Source organism: Megalopta genalis, unplaced genomic scaffold (assembly GCF_051020955.1).
Source record: "Megalopta genalis isolate 19385.01 unplaced genomic scaffold, iyMegGena1_principal scaffold0119, whole genome shotgun sequence".
Lineage (NCBI taxonomy): Eukaryota > Metazoa > Arthropoda > Insecta > Hymenoptera > Halictidae > Megalopta > Megalopta genalis.
This window is the reverse complement of record NW_027476188.1, coordinates 442,615-463,597: the sequence shown is the minus strand read 5'-3', so window position 1 is coordinate 463,597 and position 20,983 is coordinate 442,615. Positions and strand designations below refer to the sequence as shown.

General features: G+C 35.9%; 1 protein-coding gene across 1 annotated transcript; it reads right to left on the bottom strand.

Moving 5' to 3' along the window:
* Window positions 1-11,244: 11,244 nt before the first annotated feature.
* Window positions 11,245-13,081, bottom strand: LOC143262358 (uncharacterized). Its single transcript, XM_076528188.1, has 2 exons — window positions 12,755-13,081; window positions 11,245-11,942 (listed from the first exon to the last, which is right to left on the bottom strand). The coding sequence occupies exons 1-2, from the start codon at window positions 13,064-13,066 to the stop codon at window positions 11,388-11,390; spliced, it is 867 nt and encodes a 288-aa protein (XP_076384303.1). The 5' UTR covers window positions 13,067-13,081; the 3' UTR covers window positions 11,245-11,387.
* Window positions 13,082-20,983: the final 7,902 nt, after the last annotated feature.

The window sequence follows — 20,983 nt, the reverse complement described above, 5'->3', positions numbered from 1 at the left end:
ACGATTAAGATTTCCGAATGATTCAATTTGTATTGCGCTTGTCCTCCCGATGATGAATTGTAGACAATATCGATCTATCCGTGGGAAGCAGTATTTTCGTGAAAACGTTATTCTCCCTTATACATTTTAGTATTTTACAGTATTATATATCGCCCGCAGTCGTTTGCCAAAAGTAGAGTCGGTGGCGAGTTTTCGTCGAGTCCCTCATTTCTTTCTGCTTCCTACGAGACAAAACGCTTTTCTGATTTATTACCTGCTACGGTTAATCCTTGGCATCCGCAGATATTTTCGATGTAACGATCAGACGCAACCATAAATTCGGGTCTACTCACGCGAAAACGGACACCGTTCGGAGTACTGTTTCGGATTTTGTTTAAATGTGACTACGTTGTAGCTTCTAGCGACTTCGAACATATTTCACAAAATCTTAAAAATTTTCTAAATTTCCCCTTTGACAGGCCCGTGAAACAAAGTCGGACGTTAAGTTAATTATAATAATAAAATGGAATTTATAATAAAATGAAATATAATAATATAATAATTTTACCGAAAACGATTTCTAAAATGCCATTTTTTAAATAATTTATTAACACTTATTGGACAAAATTAAATTGTATTTAACAAAATTATTGAATTAAATTAACGAAAATTGTTTATAGTTATATAATTATTATTATTATTGAAAATTAAATCATTTAATTAAAGAAAATTATTCGAATGCTTTAGTTGCTAATTTAAAAAATCGTCAACTTCTCATGTTGTTTCGAAAATCTTTAAAAAATTAGTGTTTTCCTCAAGGTTGTTATTATCATTAAATATATTTTGCTACGTATTTTCCTAGAATTAAACAGTTTAAACAAACATCAGATATTAATGATTATAAAATTGAATACCCGGAACAATTTTTAGTAAGTTACTCCAACTCGAAAAATTTTTCTATAAAAAAAGGTCAGAGTCTCGTGTTTTTTTCCAAAAAATTCTTAAAAATTGCTTAAAAATTAGTATTAAGCTCAATGTTGTCGTGGACAAGAAATATTAATATTTTCTTGCAAACGTAAAAATACGCTCGCTCCAGATAAAAAATTGTTTAAACAATCACTTCATGCAATTATAAAATTGATCACCCGTGATGCTCGTCGAGCCATTGCTGCATCAAAAAACCGTACTAAAAACCATACAACATAAAAACAACATTAAATACATAAACAACAATCGACGAATAAAACCTGGGAAATCGAAGAACGGACTAAAAATTCTACGAAAACGTTAAAATTTTCTAAAAGAAAGATACGTGGCGATCATATTTCACGGCATATTCTGGCCGCATGACGTACCGCCAAATTTCCAGAAGAATTCATGTTCGTCCCGGTGCGCGCATCAACCAAAAAACTAATCTCGTTTCGAATGGAATCGAGCGAATTGTTTCACGTCGGGGAGAATGATTCTCGGCTGGCGGGGCGCGATGAATTTAAAGTTGATTTCGCATAAAATGCGCACAGGGTATCGCGAGAGAGCTGCCCTACTGTCCCATTATTTCCCGGCGGCCATATTGGTTTCATGGGGGTCCACGGGGGTCCATGGGAGCTAGCGGGAAATCGTAAAATCGGTGACGATCGGCCGGCCGCGGCCGGTTCGGTATCAGTGTTTCTATTACGCTCCTGTCCCGGTGTCTTTCGCGGAATCACGTTATTTTAACAGCGACAGTGGGACAAAAGACTGTATCGAACGGTCCTCTCGATTTGTGCACGCGTGCGTGCTGCGCATCGTGGGAAATCTCGTCGTTAAGCGAATAGGTTCGCATCGATGCCGGAAATACAGACGCGACCCGCGTCGTAACCTACCGTTATCTCGATGGACCCTTAAATTATTCGGTTGATTGCTGTTGCCGCACCGCGGACGCGCTGGAACCCCGTTCGAATTTCCCGCCAATCGGCCGTGATCGCCGCGATGGGCGCGCAGAGCTCCAAGAGGTGAGCGAAACCACCCGCTCGAGGACACTTATTAGGCCGCGGTCACGCTTCCGGCCGTGATGATAACCGACGATGAATTTTATCTCGTAGATTCCGATTTCATTTACACGTCGCGAGACGATCTTTTCTCGATCTCGTTGTCGGTTCTTCGAAGATTTCAGTTTGAAACTCGAATTGCTGGGAGATGAGTTTCTTTTTCAGCAGACAAATTATCGCGTTTGAGAATTTTTCCCGGTGTAACTTGTGACGCTAGAGGCACGAATTTTTCGTAGAACGATTCTGTAGACTCTCGCGATCGTAACCGTATATTTTTTTACTATATCATGGAGCAATAAACATTTTTAAATGACGCTCGAAGAATGCCAGACACCGCTGACGTACGATTGATTATAAAAACTAACCCTTTGCACTCGAATGGCGACTCCGAGGCGCCAACAAAATTTACCGTACCGCTACCAATATTTTAGGGCATCGTTGGTCAGAATTAAAATTTTTCGTTGAAGATGGTCTCAATTTTTATTTCATTTTCAATTCATTAATAATTGATGATTATTTCATTGAAAATTCCATAGAAATCTTTAGAATACAAAGTTTATTTTACATATAAATAAATATAAATTTGAAATGATTATGTCTAAAAATATAGCAGCAATTTTCTTCCAAAAAGAATGCTTTCGTGTCCTTGCGGCTCGCTTTTATAGCTGGTGACGATCGTTAACTATAAAAACGAGCCGCAAAGCTCGAATAATTGTATCTCTTCTTCCCAAATTGTCCATTTTTGTTTCTAAGCTGAGCATCAATTAAGGAGAATTTACTGTACCTATTACGGAACGCTTTTCAGAGGGTATAATATTATCATCGATTTTACGACGATTAAAAATGTTATTGTTGAATATTTATACTACTGTTCGATGAATTGATGTTTGTAGATAAGATTATACATTTTGGAATATTTATTTAATACTAGATTTTTAGACAAAAAACAGCTGTTTTAAATGAGTTTATAAAAGTAACAATAAGACGTTTATTCTGATTCTCAACAAGTGTTATTGTAACATTTGCCGTAATCGTAAATTAAAAAATTGGTGACACGCCATTTTAACGGGTTCCGTAAATCTAATGTTAATTTGAATAAAAAATAGTCGGAATAATGCGGTATAAAAAGTTTCAGAAATAAGTGTTTTATTCCAAAAAATTAAGGTCACCTTCATTTTCTTAAATTGCATCTTATATCTTTTACTTCATATCATTGTAGCTTGTGCCAAGACGAATCCAACGATATGTTACATCATGTCCTACGGACAACCTTGACGCACAAAAAATGCGATCAACGAAGTGATATGTTGTCATTGAAAACTGTGTTATGTCAAGGTCATCCGAAGGTCGTGGTATAACAGGTCATCGAATTCGTCTTGTGCAACTTAAAAAAAATGAAAGTGACCTTGATTTCTTTACGTAAAATATTTCTTTCCGAAGCTTTTTATATCGCAATCCGTAGCCGGCTAAAAACCGAGTAACATTTGTTCGAAACGTTTATTTGTTAGACCGCCGGAGATGCTGGAAAAAATCGTGGCAAAGGTTACGTGGAACACCCTGTACACGCTGAAAATTTCATTGAAATCGGTCGATTGAAATTGGCTATAAAACGGTTCCAAGTGGGAAGACAGCCTAAGTCCTCCCCCAGCATCGCCGCGAATCCCGTGGACGTCGCGTCATAAAATAATTAACGGGCGCACCCGGTTCGGATGGCTCGTCAACTTGCAAAAAGTCCTCTATTAGTGCCCGGTACGCGGCTGAATTTTTCAAATCGGCGCGCCGCTCGGAAACGGTTCCTCACAGGAGAATCCATCCGATAAAGCCGCGCCGGTGTGCATAAGCGATCAATGATTCAGCGACGCTTTAACCCTGATAGATTTTTCATACGGCCCCCGTAAAAAGCTAAGCTGACCGACCATCAGGAGATTAGAACCTCGAGAATCCTCTTCCTATAACCCCCGGGATTCTTCTCGTCTCTTATGGAGAGGGGGGGAGGAACGGCTGCCGAGTCAAACGGGGGGTTGAACGTAGCCAGATACTAATTCTAGGTGGAAAAACCGATATCGCGCTCGCGCGTGGATGGGCCATCGATCGCAAATGGCCGGCCGTCATTCGAAACTCTTTAACAATCGTTCCCGGGAGAGGATCGCGGATGATAGATCGCCGGGTGCTCGGTCTTTGCCGGCTGACAGCGGTCCTACGGTGCTATCTGCTCGATTCCGAAGAGCCTCTCCGTCGCTTTCCGAGGCCAGACAGCCGTGACGCGTTATGAGCCAGACTGGTGACACCGCGGTTTTATGGATTGAGATCGAACATCTCGATCTAGGGACCGCGCTCTTATTGAGAGATTGTGTCGCGTGGGCGTTACGTCCTTAGACCGTATATACATGTATAGTAGTGTCTCTCTTCCTGGCGCGACTTAAGTATGCCACTTCTGACACCGAGATATTGCGCGACCCTGTAATTTATCGATTTTCTCGCTATGCGAGTCGGTGAACACGTGTGCTGCGGCACGCGCCCCGGCTCCTTTGACTCGAATTCCCGGAAGACAGCTCATAATACAATGACATAGATTTTTTTTAATTTTAACATTTTAATACTGATTTTTTTTTAACATATTGCTGATGGATTTCTGATTCAAATGAGACCAAACGTGATATAGTTTGGACAGATATTTCTGTTGCCAATAGAATCAAAGACGATAGACGTTGCGCGTAATGCGCTGCCAAGATGCACGTGGTGTGCGATGGTGAAAAGTTTAGGCAATGATGTTTATTTGATTCTCCCAAAAAATTCAAATTTGTCGCTTTAAATGCTATTTTCCGATGGTTTGGTACAATCGATCAGATGCAAATTGGTGCGCTGCTGTCACAGTTTTCGCAGGTACGAAGGGTGGTCAGAGAGTTCGCGATCGCTGGTACCACCCTGGCTATGGCAATCGGGATGCGTCGCGTAGTCACCGGGTACACCTAAAATACTAAAACTTTCACCTTTTCACAATAAAATAATTTCGTTCTTTCGGATCTTCTTCCTGAATACGGAAGGAAACCGAAACAGATTTCCAGCCTTGCAATGAGACTGAACAACATTTATTTACTTGATACTTAATCTGTAATTCATTTTATTTTAGTAAATTACGTAATAAATAAAATACGTCGTTATAACAAGGTGGTGTTTTTCCTCTATTTTCTAATAACAAATAATGTAAAAAAAAAACATTAATTTGTAAATAATTCATATTCAAATTGGCTGCAAATTTTTACCATTGTATATGAATACGTATGTACTTACTTATTTAATTTATCCTTGCTCAAAAGATATAATTTTAATGCCTCCATAAGGTGTTGTATGTAAGGTGGTTCTCTTTTACTGTAAGATGTCAATAACTTAAGGGCCGCATGTAATTTATTGTGGTTGTTTGGTTCATTTTGCAGTTCTGTTTTTTCGTTTTCGTTCCTTCTTTCTTCCTCCTCACAGTCTAATAAAAATTGTGTGGCATGTATCAGGGTGCATTGCTCTCCTGTAATTGCACTCATTATCTCTGGCCAATCAGGTTCAAACTCTCCCATGTGTGATTGAATTGAAGGGCCAGCAGGATTATTATTATGTAGCAGTTTATTCCATGCATTTTTTATGTTCTTTGTTGTAACTTTGAACCACGAATCCGATAAAATGTCAATACAGGTTTTTAATGTGTAATCGTCATAAAATTCATTTATTCCTTGATCATATGTTAAAACAAGTCGCAAAAGCTTGTGCCGGAAAATTCTTTTTATTTTTCCTATGATCCCTTGATCCATTGGTTCCAGGACAAATGCTGTATTAGATGGTAAATATATAATTTTAAAATCTTCCTCTTCTTGTAGCGAAATTTTGTAGGCTTCGCAATCATTTAACATCATTTTACTTTCTCCGATATTTGTTTTTCCTCCTGATATTGTTTTACTGATGGTTTGAAATGGTTTTCAAATCAATCTGAAAATAACGTTCTACCCATCCGTGCATTTGACTGCGATTTAAAAATTACAGGTAATGAAAGTACATGTTTCAAAGCTCTTAGCTTTTTATATTTATAAATTACAATAGGCATAATGCTATGTGTGCCTAACGCATTTGCACATACGCCAATTGTAATTCTATCTTTCTTCGCCCCATGTCCACTAAGACTTTTTGTTGAATGACACAATGACACAAGAAACGAAGAATAGAAATTGATTGATCAGTGACGCGATGAAAGGGGATGTAAAAGTGACGTAGCACGCAGTGCCGCAGGTAGCAAGAAAGCCTGGACGGGCGACCGAAGCGGTGCGTGCTAATGACCCTATTATAAAAAATGCTGCCGATGAGGCGTGCATTACTCGAAAATGCAGAAATGACTTTATTGCCGGAAAGAAGACGGCTCGAAAAAATCATCAACTTAGAAACTACAATTGTTCCGCGTTAAAAGTATTACAGAAGCTATCTATATTAATAAAGCATACGCGACTCGACCGATCGACCCAACACCGTCGGGACATAAGCATACAATAGATTCCGAAAATTACCAATAGTAAAATTAACAATAGTATCTAATTATCCGAAAAGCCGTTATTTCCTGCCTGTAAGGTAATGAAAGTACATGTTTCAAAGCTCTTAGGTTTTTATATTTATAAATTACAATAGGCATAATCTTATGTGTGCCTAACGCATTTGCACATAAGCCAATTGTAATTCTATCTTTTTTCGCCTCATGTCCATTAAGACTTGTTGTTCCGCGTTAAAAGTATATAGAAGCTATCGATAGTAATAAAGCATACGCGGCTCGAACGCTCGACCCAACACCGTCCCTACCATACAATAGATTCCGAAAATTATCAAACGACTCCATCTGTACTGCAAGCGTCTTTCCACAAACAAATAAGCGACCGTAATAATAGTATCTAATTATACCGAAAAGCCGTTATTTCCTGCCTGTAATATTTCCTTCAACGCTGCCTACATCTGGTCGCCAAAATTCTCTCACCGTCACGTATTCCCCTTACCTTCTGCACAACACCAATTACCCAATTACCCACTTTTTCCCCAGTCTTATTACCTGCGCCACGGTCAACCTTCGAGACGCGCGGATTCTTCGTGAGATTCACTCGCAGGTACGATTCATACCTGCAAGTGACTGTTACTTCGGGGCGGTCACCTTTTTGTTTTTCCTATGATCCCTTGATCCATTGGTTCCAGATCAGATACTGTATTAGGTGATAAATATATAAATATATAATATAAATATATCAAAACGACTGCCTCTCTTTCTAGATCCGGAAAACTTGAAAAAACATTGAATCCGAGTGTCTCATTGAAAACTTCACGCCCCTAACGAATCTTCTTAAAAAACAAAACAGACAACGAACGGATAAATACTAACCAGACATCAACGCGTAAAAAATTTGGTTAAGACTCCGTCGATGGTCTCACCATCAACTCAATTCATTCTAAGCCAAGTACAGTTAGTCACCCTAGCGTTAAAAATTGTTATGTTATGTTAAAATATAGTGTTATTGATATCAGCCAATGTTAAAACCATTCTTTATCAACTTACCATCCGTATCACTCGAAAGAGTCATAGGAAATCGCGCAGACTCGGTGTCATACACGATTTAATCGGAGAGTTACGACCTCCGTAGATCTAACAGTTCACTGTTCGACCTCGCCGGGAACGTTCTTCTCTAGCCAGTATTCTTGTTGGAAGTGCTTTCCATACAAGTCCACCTTCGTCCATATTGTAAACATTTTCCAAACTTATATTTTCTTCCTCTACCATCTTTTCAAAATCGATTATAATAGCATTTGATGCATCCTGATCAACACTAGCTTTCTCCCTGTCTATGTTTGATAAGCGTATGCCATGTTGTCTCTTAATCTTGTTAACCACCCATGACTCGCTTTAAATCCCGAATATGACGGAAAATTTTCTCTTAATTCCGCCACCTTGTCTAATATAAGAGCATCGGTTATACGGTCTCCTAGTATCCCTCTTTGTACGAACCATGATAATAATTTTTTATTTAGTATATCGTAATAATGTAGCTTTACTATTTTTCTTCGCTGAAGTTCGCGTTTATTTTTGTTTCCAAGCGCATTCATTTTTGTAGCATCATGTGAATGCGTTGAATTGTTCTAATGCCAATGCCATAATTTTTTCCAATATTTTTAATTGACAGACCTGTTTCTCGAAGATCTTTCGAAGCGTAAAAGCGTTGCTGCACGTTTAATGACGTATATTTTTATGTCGATGCCATAATATTAATAGTAAAGCTATGTGTATGTAATTTAGAGTGTAAAACGATTTTAAAAAACGATATTAATTGTCACAATTTATATATCACTAATTACACTGTCCGACAAGATTGTGACACTCCCTGAACAAGAATCCGAAAACCGAATTGCTCCATCACCCTCAGTTTTTTAAATAAACGAACTTTTGTAAGAACCCAAAATTTTCGACGAAAATGAGGTATTGCATGAAAAGTAAAAACGTTAGAAAGTTCTAATTAGTGTTAAAAGATAGAGGAGAGTTTCCCGAATATAATGGCATGCAATTTATTAATTGTTTTTGGTCCTAAATAACAATAAATTAATGTGAAAATTTAAAAAAGTGTCGACGTGAGCAGTTTCTGCGCAATATTTTTGTATTTTTACGAAAAGTTTTTTGTTCGGCACGAAAACTCTACCCAGGATCGGATTCTGTAGACACTTCTGAAGAAGAAACGGCCCGGTAAAAGCGTCGGAACGATATACATTTCGAGTAGATCGAGAAAATGTTCGACGGCAACATGTACACGACGTTTTGCCGCCATGAGCTTCGCTGCTCGCTTCTCTCTGTCTGACAGGGCCGAAACTACGCGTAATCGACACCGATGGAGAGATCCAATGGGGCATCCACTTTTCGTAAATAATATTTGAATTTTGTTTAGTACTTCAATGTTCTGTTTTTTTTTACATATTTCTGTGGATAATAATCACCAAACTGTGTTATATTTCACACAAAAAATCACACCAGAGTATTTGGAGTTGGTAACTCCTCTATCTTTCAACACCAATTAGAACTTTCTAACGTTTTTACTTTTCTCTTGCAATACCTCATTTTTGTCGAAAATTTTGGGTTTTTACAAAAGTTCGTTTATTTAAAAAACTGAGGGTGATGGAGTAATTCGGTTTACGGATTCTTGTTCAGGGAGTGAAGCTCTACAAGAATTTCATAGTGGCTATAGGAACCCAAAAATCGTGTCGGACAGTGTAAAAGTATGCCAAGTCTGCCCAAAGTATGCCAAATTTATAAAATTATATGCTTATCCATCGCTCGAAATTAATTTATATAAAAGTCACAAAATATATAGGAGCCTACTACCTTTTTTAGCTTAATTTTGCGAAATTGTTTAAATATTTCGTAATAGCGATACCTTCCATTTAATAAATTATTTAAACAACGATGAGAATAGAAACTGAAAAGAATTAATGGCCGGGAAGTGTGTTAAAATCGTATCAAATGTTCGAGTCATTATTAAAAGTACGGCTGTTCGTTGTTTAATCAATGACGTAATTGTAGCAAGTATGAACGTAATGAGATAAATTAAACGGCGTGTAATTATTTCACGTGAAAAGCCGCCGAACCGAAAAGCGTAATTTAAAATAAATAGAGGGACCGAAGATTTAAATATTGGTGAGGAAACTTCCGATGGGGAATTAAATTAGCTCGTAGGAAATTTATTACAGGGAGTTGTTGGCTAATTAGCCGGCTGTACAACGTGATTGTATCATCAAATTTTTCATTTTATTTGATCTCGCAGAGCGTACAGAAGCATTACATCGGAATCTACTTTTAGAGTCCTACAGATCGATCGTCATCGCGTTCGCTGTAGAGTCTTCAGAAAATCCAACGTGTATTGCTCATCTGCGATACAGAGAATGTGCCGAAATTAAATTTCGCAGTTTCACCAGGCTCGCTGAAATAAATCTACACATTGTTGGAATTATTATTCTCGCATCGGATAACGAATTTTTGCAATGTTAATTTAATTCCCTCTTTTAATGTCCCCGTCTATTTAATATCCTTAATAATTATTATTTAATAATCCCAGAAACTTCAATAAAAATCACTCAGGATTAATGAAATAAAGTTTTGAATTATTTTGTTTCACATGAATTGCTAAAAGTCCACATTTTGAATCCCCTAGGCGCTGTTGCCAGCACATAAACCAATGATTCCCTAGCCTTAAACTGCCACGGATTCGTGAAAGGTCGTTTAATATTTTTTGATTTTGCCCGAGCCCCATGAATCATGCGTTTAATTAAACATCTTATAGAAGAAGAGAAGAAATTTTAATTTTGTAGTGTAAGAAATACGTCGTGCTGCAAAAGTATCCAAACGTAACCTCACATTTACTAGATTCAGAGCTAAAAAATCAACTTTTCGTTTGAATAAAGATTAAAATAGATATTTACTGTATAGATGGACTTATAAAAATAACATTTTCACTAGACCACCACTCTGTCCCCAAACATTCTATTTATAAATCAAATCTATAGCTTGCCACACACTGAATATCCAGAGACAAGCCAGCAATTTATGAAACACAAAATTTCCTGGACTGAAAAACTGAAAAATCTCAAGCTGAAAAACCATTAATTTACTTAAGCTTCTGTCACGAAGGAATCCCAATATTATAATGTCTGAAACTGTTAAACATAACCTCACATTTTTTACACCTGAAGCTAAAAAGGAAATCAACTTTTCATTTGAATATGGGTCCAAACAATTCTGCTCTACATAGTAAAAAATCCCCTAGAATTTAATATCGTAAGTAACCTGCACTGTTATGAATTTATAATCCAATAATTCTCTAGTTTGCCACTTTGCGAATCCCTGTGGATAGCCACCAATTCATAAAACAAGAATTCCCCAAACTGCTAGACTCAGAATTGAAAATTTTTCCTTCTCAACCCTACGAACTATCAATTTACTCAAGCATCTAACTTGAAGGAATCTCGATGCAGAGTGCCGGAAACTGACAAACATAACCACACATTTCCTGAACTTGGATCTAAAAAAGTCAACCCGTCCATTTGAATTAAGTTCCAAATAATTCTGTTCTGCATTGATGCAATTATAAAACAGAATTTCCCCCAGAATTCAACATTGTGAATCTCGTAAAACCAGGTTAACAAATAAACAAAAACTTCCCTAACCTGTTTTACTGTGAATCCCCGAAAGATAGCCACCGATTCATGAAACCGAAATTCCCTAGATTCATAAAATTGCCTGAATTCATATTTCAATAGCACCCCCGCGTTGGTTAACACTCCGAAGTCCCTAAATAATGCTCATTTAACACATTTCCTCACCTACCTCTAAGCTTTTGGGTCCTTGAGGAAACGAAAGTCAGTCATCATCTTGCCAAGGTGCATGGGATGAGTATGAGCCCTCATGTGCATGTGATGCATGTGATCAACAGGTCCTACGGCGGCAGCCCTTATCGCCTGTTGATTGCAGTTGCAGGTCATCCCTTCGCTTTGATGAGTGCAATGAGGCACCTTGACGATAGTTGGCTCAGGAACGACCACCATGGGCTTGGAGGGCACGACAACCAGTTTATCCTTGCAAACTGGGGGCACTGGGACCAGCTTAATGGTCTCGATCACCTGAGTCTGCGGTTCCACGATCCTCTCGGGCTGGGGCTGGGGCTTTACAGTGACCACTTCGGGGACTGGAGTCGGTGCTGGGACCTCGACTCTCCTTTCTACGATCTGCACCTTCGACTCCTGAGGGCAAGGTTGAGATGGCTGGATGATCTGCAGAGTCTGCACCGAAGGGACCACCTGCTGGTGCATCATCTGCTGGGGAACCACCTGTTGGGGCACCACCTGCTGGGGAACCACGAACGACTGCTGGGGCACCACGTATGCCTGAGGATGGAAAACTATTTCATAACACACACAAGCTCCGTCGGTACGAATTTTTAAGAACTATCAATTAGCGTTGAAGTTTGGAGATCGGTACTACGCCAACAGAATTCACAGTGGCGATGAAATCAACGATATGGCGGAATAGCAGAGTTGGACATTATACAAGTAGAATTTCATTTGAACAATTCGAATAAATTTTATGAATATTTTTTCGTACAGTTTGAAAATAAATTTTACGGATAAAATTTTATTCGACTAATCTTTCGAATAAATTATTCAAATATAACTTTATTCAAATAACGAATTCAAATAATGATTTGAATAAAGTTTTATTCAAATAATGATTCGCGAATAAAGTTTCTTTCAAATAATGATTCGAGTAAAGTTTTATTCGAATTATGTTACATTCAAATAATGATTCGAATAAATTCTCGAATAACGTTTCGAAGACATCCTTTGAATCAATTTTTCGAATAAATTCTTCGAATCACCGAGAAATTAAGTGTTACTGTAACCATAAGCGATAAAAAAAACTTCGAACGCATAAGTTCTCCCTTTAAATTATACAAATAATTACAAAGACTTATGACACAAAATGGAGAATTACGTGTACATTTTCATCGATCGAAATTAACAATCGATGAATTATTTACTAAATGAGAGCTCTTACGAAAAACGAACAACTTTTGTCGAAAACTTTAAATCTCTCACGATTCTCAAGAAATAACACAAAATCAAGATACATGCAGATCATAGTGAATTTATGCGTCGAGAGAAGCATGGTAAATTAGAAAGCACGACGCAATTGCTACCTGAGGAGCCTGGAAGACTCCCAGAGACTGCACAGGCTGCGGGGCCTGCTGGAAGCTGTAACTCTGCATCTTTGGCGCCACCTGCGATTGTTGCACCACGCTCAGGCCCTGCATTTTCATCTGCGACCCATCCTGAGACACCTGCTGTCCATTTTGAGCACCTGGACGGATCTCCACGCAGAAGGACGCCTGCTTCTTCAGCCTGTCCTTCTCAGCACCCGCATCCTCCAAATGGAAATCCTTGGGACTGATCGCCGAGGATTCGGCCATCTTGGTCTCCAGTTTGCCAGCTGGCATTGCTTGCACTGCCATCGCAGCTACCAACAAACCGCACAGACATGCTGTTAACGAATTCATCGATGTAGAATCGGTTGAACAATCGTAGCGAACTGAATGCTTGGACGATTTGGCTGGCTTTTAAACCGATTTTTCGGTGTGACGACACCGCTCACGCACTTTTTTCCGGAACGCAATAGTGCTGAGCGTGCCGAATTCCGACGTAGAGCAGCACGGGCGGGGACTGGCTTCGGAAAATGAGGATGAGGGCGAGCATAAGAATAAGAATGAATCTGAGAATGAGACTGAAAATGGGACTGAGAATGGGGCTGAAAATGAGGCTGAGAATGGGATTGAGAATAGGTCTGAGAATGGGTCTGAGAATGGGTCTGAAACCGAGAATGGGACTCAGATTAAGACTGAGTGTAAGACTGTGAATGGGAGTGAGTCTGAGAATGGGGCTAAGAATGAGACTGAGACTTAGACTGAGACTTAGACTGAGGCTGAGAATGAAATTGTATGTACAATAGTCGGAACGATGGTATTTCGAGAGAGCCGCTGTTTCTGTAGTAAATAGGAGAAAGTTGAACAAGGTAATTTTACATTGTGTGTCAAGCTCAAACGTCGGGGAGTGTGATCTTTTTTCCAAGGAGTACGTCCCTGCACTTGCAAAGTACACTTTTCTGTCGAATGAACGCTGCGGTTTTATTTACTTATTGTTAGCTTGCTTCTTTACGACGGCCTGAGGAGGGTTTGTTCAGAAAGTTGAACATGTTAATGTTTACGGTGATATTTTGGAAATGTCAACGCTAGTTATACAGGGTGTTCTATTTAAGACAAGCCTCTTAAATTATCTTGTCAAGGAGTTATTATAATTTTTATCGAGTTTTCATATAATTGTAATTACTAAACTGCGGATCTTTATGCAAAATATCAATTTTCCAACACGGTTGTAAGAAATATCTACATTGTGTAAAAATAAATTGTTTCTTGGAATAGTTTTGATAAGTCGAAAACAGTGTGACACATTTTTGCCATAAATGCATAAAAGTCTGCAGTCTGATAATTACAGTATATTCAGTATATTCGACACGGTATATTCGAATTACAGTATATTCGAATGTATTGGATACTTGTATTTATTGTAAATCATAATTAAATTACAATTTTTGTTCTGAAGATAATGGTAGTAAATTATAAGAGATACAATTAAATGTGCTATTAAAAGTTGCAACACCAAATGAAGGAAAAGAATTAAGATCATTCAAATACAGTTCCTACACAATTTTTATTGAAATCGTGCCCAAAGTAACTTGAAAATTACAGTAATAATAACATTGAGGTTACCGCAAATTTTTAATAAATATCGATAATTGAAATCAAAGTTCTGATTGAAATTAATTGATTGAAATATCAATGATATTAAATCACAATTAACTTACAATGAAAGTTGCTGTTAAAAGTTATAATATTAAAGAAGCCAAAAAGAAAAGTCATAGTCTTTTATATGATTTTCATTGTAAGTGTGCCCAAGTTAGTAAGATTGAATATTACAATCGTACTTATATATAAAGTGAAATAATATCGAATTTTCAATTAACATTTATAATCACAATTGAGTTACAATTCCAAAAATAAGAAACAAGTATAATAAATCAGATACTGACAAAATTTATCAACGAATCCATTGTCAAAAATTTACCAATAAAGGCCGGTATAAACAATGTTTAAAAAAACATCCGTCCAATGAAAGCTTCCACAATTTCCACAAAGTCTTCGTTCAAAATACGTCCGAATTCATGAAAGAAACCAATTTAAATAATAAAAATAATAATAATTGCTTATAACGTTGCTAATAATATTTTCTCAACAATTAAATACGGAATCACGGGAATTGGCACGGAATCGCGGTAAAGGTCGCCCGCGTCGCGTTTCAAGGCCCGTATTTAACAAACAACGTTGCAAATAACGATTGCAAAGCCATATTTCGGCAGGCGGTGGTTTCTGCTGGCACAAGTTATTTGCAGCTTCATCGTATTTCGACATCGCGGCGAGCCGAATTTAGGGCACTTTTGACCGTTCTTGCCGGCAACACACTTTCATTATCGTCAGCATATTATGGTTGCGTTCCCTTTATCCCGGCGCGGCGCGGCGCCGTTCGCGCTTGTTTTCATACACCGACAATACGTAACGCACAATACATTACGGTAGACGCCGGCGATTTAATAATGCCGGCAGAGGAGGTGGCATTCATGGAGTTCTTTCGCAAGTGCAAAATATTCATGGAATATTGACCACAGAGCCGCTTCTGCTCCAATTTCAATTAAAGCGTTCCGCACGTCGAGCACGTTTCACCGCCAACAACCCAATAAACTAATTATTAATTGCTGGACCAAATCGTAAACGAGCGCTTTTTCTCCAAGAACGTTGATTCTCGTTCGATTTTTAAAGAGATCGCAGTCGCTCGGTGTCCGGGTGCTTCGTACACCCCCCTACAAAAGTATCAGAAGGCTTGCAGAAAATTCGATAGGAAATTGCCTGAATTATTTTAACTTATTCTTAAATTTACTTCTTCTTTATTTCTTCTTTATTTTCCATGTTTGTTTATTTTTAATATTATAATTTATGCTAAATAAATATAGTTCCAATACTTTTGGACGAGGATGTACATTATTTTGTAACGCTCAATGTGCTCTAGAAGAATGCACTGTAACGTGCACTGTAGGGTAAGGGTCCCAATTACCGACACATTAAGCATGATTTTTTGTTCATCTGTTGCATATATATATATATATATATATATATATATATATATATATATATATATATATATACTTGTAGAAAGCATAAATTTGATGTGAAATTAATGAAGAATAAAAATAATGCAGATGTCCCAATTACCGACACTTGAAAAAGCTACTTGTACCAATTATTTTGACCCAAACACCGATAAGATATTCATTTTCGAAATTATTTATACAAAAATTAACTGTTAATTCTAACGTATCCAACTTAAGTGAAACTATTAAATTATATTAATTGCATCATTAACACTTTGACTACGTCACCTGTATGCGAGTGACAAAATTATTTAAAATCTAATTTCTATGCTCATTCATAAAAGTTTCTTAATTCTATTAAGATTTGCAATAGATAAGAATGTTGAAATAGTAATCGATGTCATATTACTTTGCTTTGCAAGTTTAATTTAATTGATTAATCAATTAAATGATTAATCAAATATATGAAATTTTGAAATGTTTTAGTATTAATAATAAAATTGTTAATATATGAATAATATTAATATTAATAATATTATTAATGAATAACTTTTAAATGATCTAAAAGTATCCCATTCTCGCTGTTTATTTAGGAAAAATTATACGAACGTACGAATATTCTTTTATATAGAAGTGTTTTTCTAAAAATCGGAACAACCAAAACAGAAATTGATCTTCGGTCATTTTTCGAAACGAGAGTAATAAGATCATGGACTTAAAACTTTGTGGACAGATTAGCTGAAGCCGGAATAGTCTGTAAAATTCTTTCCACGCCAGAGGAATGGTTCTGTCGGAAATTATACTGCTTCTTGCAACGCGCTCTCGAAAGATTGCATGGCGGCCATAAAATCAACCTGCTTTGTTCTCCGAACGAGAGGAGAAACAAAAAGATTGTTAATCTGCTGGAGTGTAGCGGTTCCCCGGCGTGGAATATATGAAAAATTCTAAAACAGTACGGTAAAAGAAATGGATAAAGCTGGAAAGGGAAATTTGATTTTTATCAAGAAATGGAGCCGTTGTTTTGTTACTCGAAGTTCTAAGTTTGCGGATGTCAATTCAGTGTTCCGCTCAAATGTTTGTATGCAAAATGGCTGATTGCATTTCGAGGCGAGCAAGTATTTGATTTATTAAAATAGAAATACTTTCAAGAATCGTTTACGCGAATGTCAATTTTATTTTTGGAATGTTTGTTGCGTTAATATATCTTGTCGAAAAATTTAAGTCAAATTTGAATAGTTACGCATAAAATCAATTTTAAAGTATAACAATTAAGACAGCATTTAATTAAAGCATATGTAATGATGCGTATATAGAACAAATAAATAAAGCATAAACAATTATGTTTATACAAAATGAATTTGAAATAAGGCGTCACTAAAATTACATGTAGATATGTATATTTTCGAGAAGACATTAATAATTATGTACATATAGAGTAAATTAGAAATAAAATATGAATAATTGTATAAAATATATCGTATAAAATATACCCTGAATAAAATATAAATAATTACGTATGTGTATATAGAATAAATCGTATAAAAGATATAAATAATTGTGTACATGTAAAAAGAGTTCTAAATGAACTATAAATAATTATGTATATAAACTATAAATATTGAATAAACTCAAAATAAAACTAGATTATTATACACAAAATAAATGAATTGAATGCAACAAATTTAAATTTTGTAATTTTTAATCTAATATTACTGCACATTAAATCTCGTTGAAATACTCATGTTAGATTTCGATGGTAATATATGAGAAAATTTGCGCGATTAAAATCAATGCAGTCTGCAGCAACAACAGTTAGTATGATATGCATGCCAATGTATTCACGCAGAGCGAAGAGAATCTCAATCCACAGGAAATAAAAACCAAACTCACTTTTGTATTCGAAAAAAGCATTCGATTATCGGCTCTAGCTGAATCATTTATATCCGATAACGAAACGAAAATATGACAACGCAGGAGCGAAGGATTAATATTTTTCCAGAACTTCTGGATAACCCTAATCTCACGGAAAGCTTGCAAATTTTGTATCAAACTTCTCATCATTCATTTTATAAAAGTTATTTAAACATTTTATAAGAATTATAGAAACATTTTCTAAGAATTATAACTACATTTTGTAAGAATTACAACTACATTTTGTAAGAATTATAACTACATTTTATTAATCGAGGAAACATTTTCTAAAAATGATAGAAACATGATAAGAGGTATGGAAGTGAGAGACACAGGTTAATTACTTAACACAACGTGGTTTAATAAACATTAGTACAAAACGTGGCTAGCGTGCACATGGGTCCCACAGACTGTGACCATAAGAAACAAGCAGAGTGGTACGCGGTGGACGCGCCGGTGACGCGTCGGCGACGACCTCGGGGCGGCCAGGATGAGGCACTAAGGGATACGAAGATATCCCTAACAAAACATTTAATAAAGATTATAAAAACATCTTACCAAAATTATAAACGCATTTCACAAAAATCATAAAAAATTTTATATACAAAATTATATATTTGATAATCGTCGTATTTATAGAATATCATTCGTAAACAATTCTATTATAACATTATAATATAATTATTTAGTCTAATCGTATTATAATAACATTACAATTATAAAACATATCTAATTAGATATGTCTAATTATAAAATTCGACAGATTTACTTATTATTCATTTAGTTACTCATTTATTATTAGTGCTGGTTCCTAAATTCAAGAAAACATATAAATTAACAAAGGATTAACAGCGTTTTTATTTTATTTTTATAATGAAAAATCTTTTCGATGATAAAGGAAATTCTCCAATTTTAATTTTTGTAATATGATGTACGAGGACGAGAATTTCCATGAATATTGTAATTATGTAATGTATTATTAAGTGTTTTATTCAGTCACGTGGGAACAGAAATGAGAGATTAATGAAATTAAACGGTTAACATTAAAAGAATGGTATCAATGGAATACTGTTCGAGTCATTGCAATTGGAAATTAGATCGTGAGCAGGTATTTATGCAATATTATATAACAGGCCTGTTTTAGGAAATATTTTAAGACATTCGTCCAGATAAAATATTTAACGAAACATTGATTAGGAAATTAAATATGCTACAATTTTTTTAACGACATTAAATTTAAAAAATTAACTGTTATTGGCAGCCTTTATTATACGAACTGGTGTCACAGTCTAAATCAAGCTTTATACGACATACTATTGTGTTCAATAGTACAGATGTAGTATAATTATATACTATATCTGTATTATTGAATACAAAACAGTGTAATAAAAAAATTTAAGTAACTGTAAAAACACTCGAAACTTCAATGCGAAAGTATGGATTGAAATAAAATTATTATTATTATTGTTATTATTATTAATACTGAATATAATCTTATTTATTACACAAATCAATAAACACTGATTACTATATCTGAAAAATACAATAACGATGCTGCTGAACACTACAGGGTACCCCAAAATCTGCTGTATAAGTAATACTAATTATACTGCTTGTATAACTAATACTAAGTAATTGTTCCATTATGCAAACGTCCACGTTGTTATAATTAATTCGCATAACCGAAGTTCTACTGTACAAAATAATTATCCAAATAAAATAGACTTTTAAACAATGTCGTACGCCATTATGGTTGTCGGTTTTGCCGCGTCGACGTTACAATTATTAGAACAAGAAATTGATCAAAAACACCAATTAAACATTTTTCAACGTCGACGTTCAGCGTTCGGACGCGGAAAAAAAATTGATTCTTGGATCTGGAGAAGCGAGGACGGTGTTCGTTTGATCAACAAACTGTTGAGAGATTTCAATACACCGTAGATCGAGCCACAGCTGACCGGGCAGAAGTTGGTTTCGTCGGTCGTTTCCGTTCACCTTAAGCTGTTCTGCGATTCCGCGCAGGGATTATTTCTTTCATCCGCAACGTACGGATACTTTCTCCACCCTCTGTGTGTCTGTAAAACTAAGTCTCAATCTCGGGTTCTTCCTTTCATCGGAAACCATGAACTTTTCTTATCTCCGCCGGGTTTTGATTGGAACTACGCCGTCGAAACGGAGAGAACAGCTGCGACGTAGCACGTGTCAGATCGTTTCTATTAAGGGGACTTATCCAGTTGTCTATCCAAAAGGAACAGCTACATTTTCGCCGTTCATATTGTTGGGAAAACGATCTCGCATTTACTCGTGTGAGTCTTTTTTATTTTTCAACAGATTTTTAATATTTATGATTTTTACAGAACAAATCGCATTGTTCTCAATCATGTCAATTTTTTCGTTGTTTTTAATTTCAGAGTAGTTTAATTTGTTGCGTAAACCGTAGCGAGACACAGCTCATTTTTTAACATCGATATTGTTGTCTTGTCTTTATTTGTGTGAGTTTTCCTATTATTAAGCGGATTTTTAATATTCACGATTTTTTTAAATTAAATCGCATTGTTCCTAATCATGTCTAGTTTTCTTGCCGTTCTTTACTTCGAAGTAGATTAATTTATTGCATAAACCGTAGCGAGACAGAGCTCATATTTTAACTTCGACATTGCTGGAACAATTATTTTGTCTTTACAAAATGCGAGTTTTTTTATTTTGAGTGGATTTTTAATATTTATGATATTTGAAAAACAAATCGCATTGTTCTTAATCGTGTCAACCTTTTTCGTTGTTTTTCACTTCGTTGATTAATAGTTGCAAGAATTATTTTGTTTTAACTTGTACCAAATTTAAACTTTTACGGTGTTTTTTAATGTTTCTGGTTTTTCATTTTGACGTAGACTAGTTTGTTGCATAAATTATAGTGGAACACAGTCCTTGTTTTAACGTCAACATTGTTGCAAGAGTCATTTCCTGTTTCAATAAGTTTTTTGTAGTTTCTTTAATTTTGTAGATATTTTTAAACATTGCAACTTCTACATTATTGGAATAAATTATTTTGTTCTCAATTGTGTCAATTTTGTAACAGTTTGTTGCATAAATCATAACAGGGCACAACTATTTTTTCAAGTCCCGCATTATTAGAAAAATTATTTTGATTTTATTTACATTAAATTTTGTGTCACTTTCAATCGCTCTAATTGTAATATTATTAATTGGACTTGTCTAATGTTTCAATAATCAGTAATCTCTAAAAGCATATAAAATTAATTCG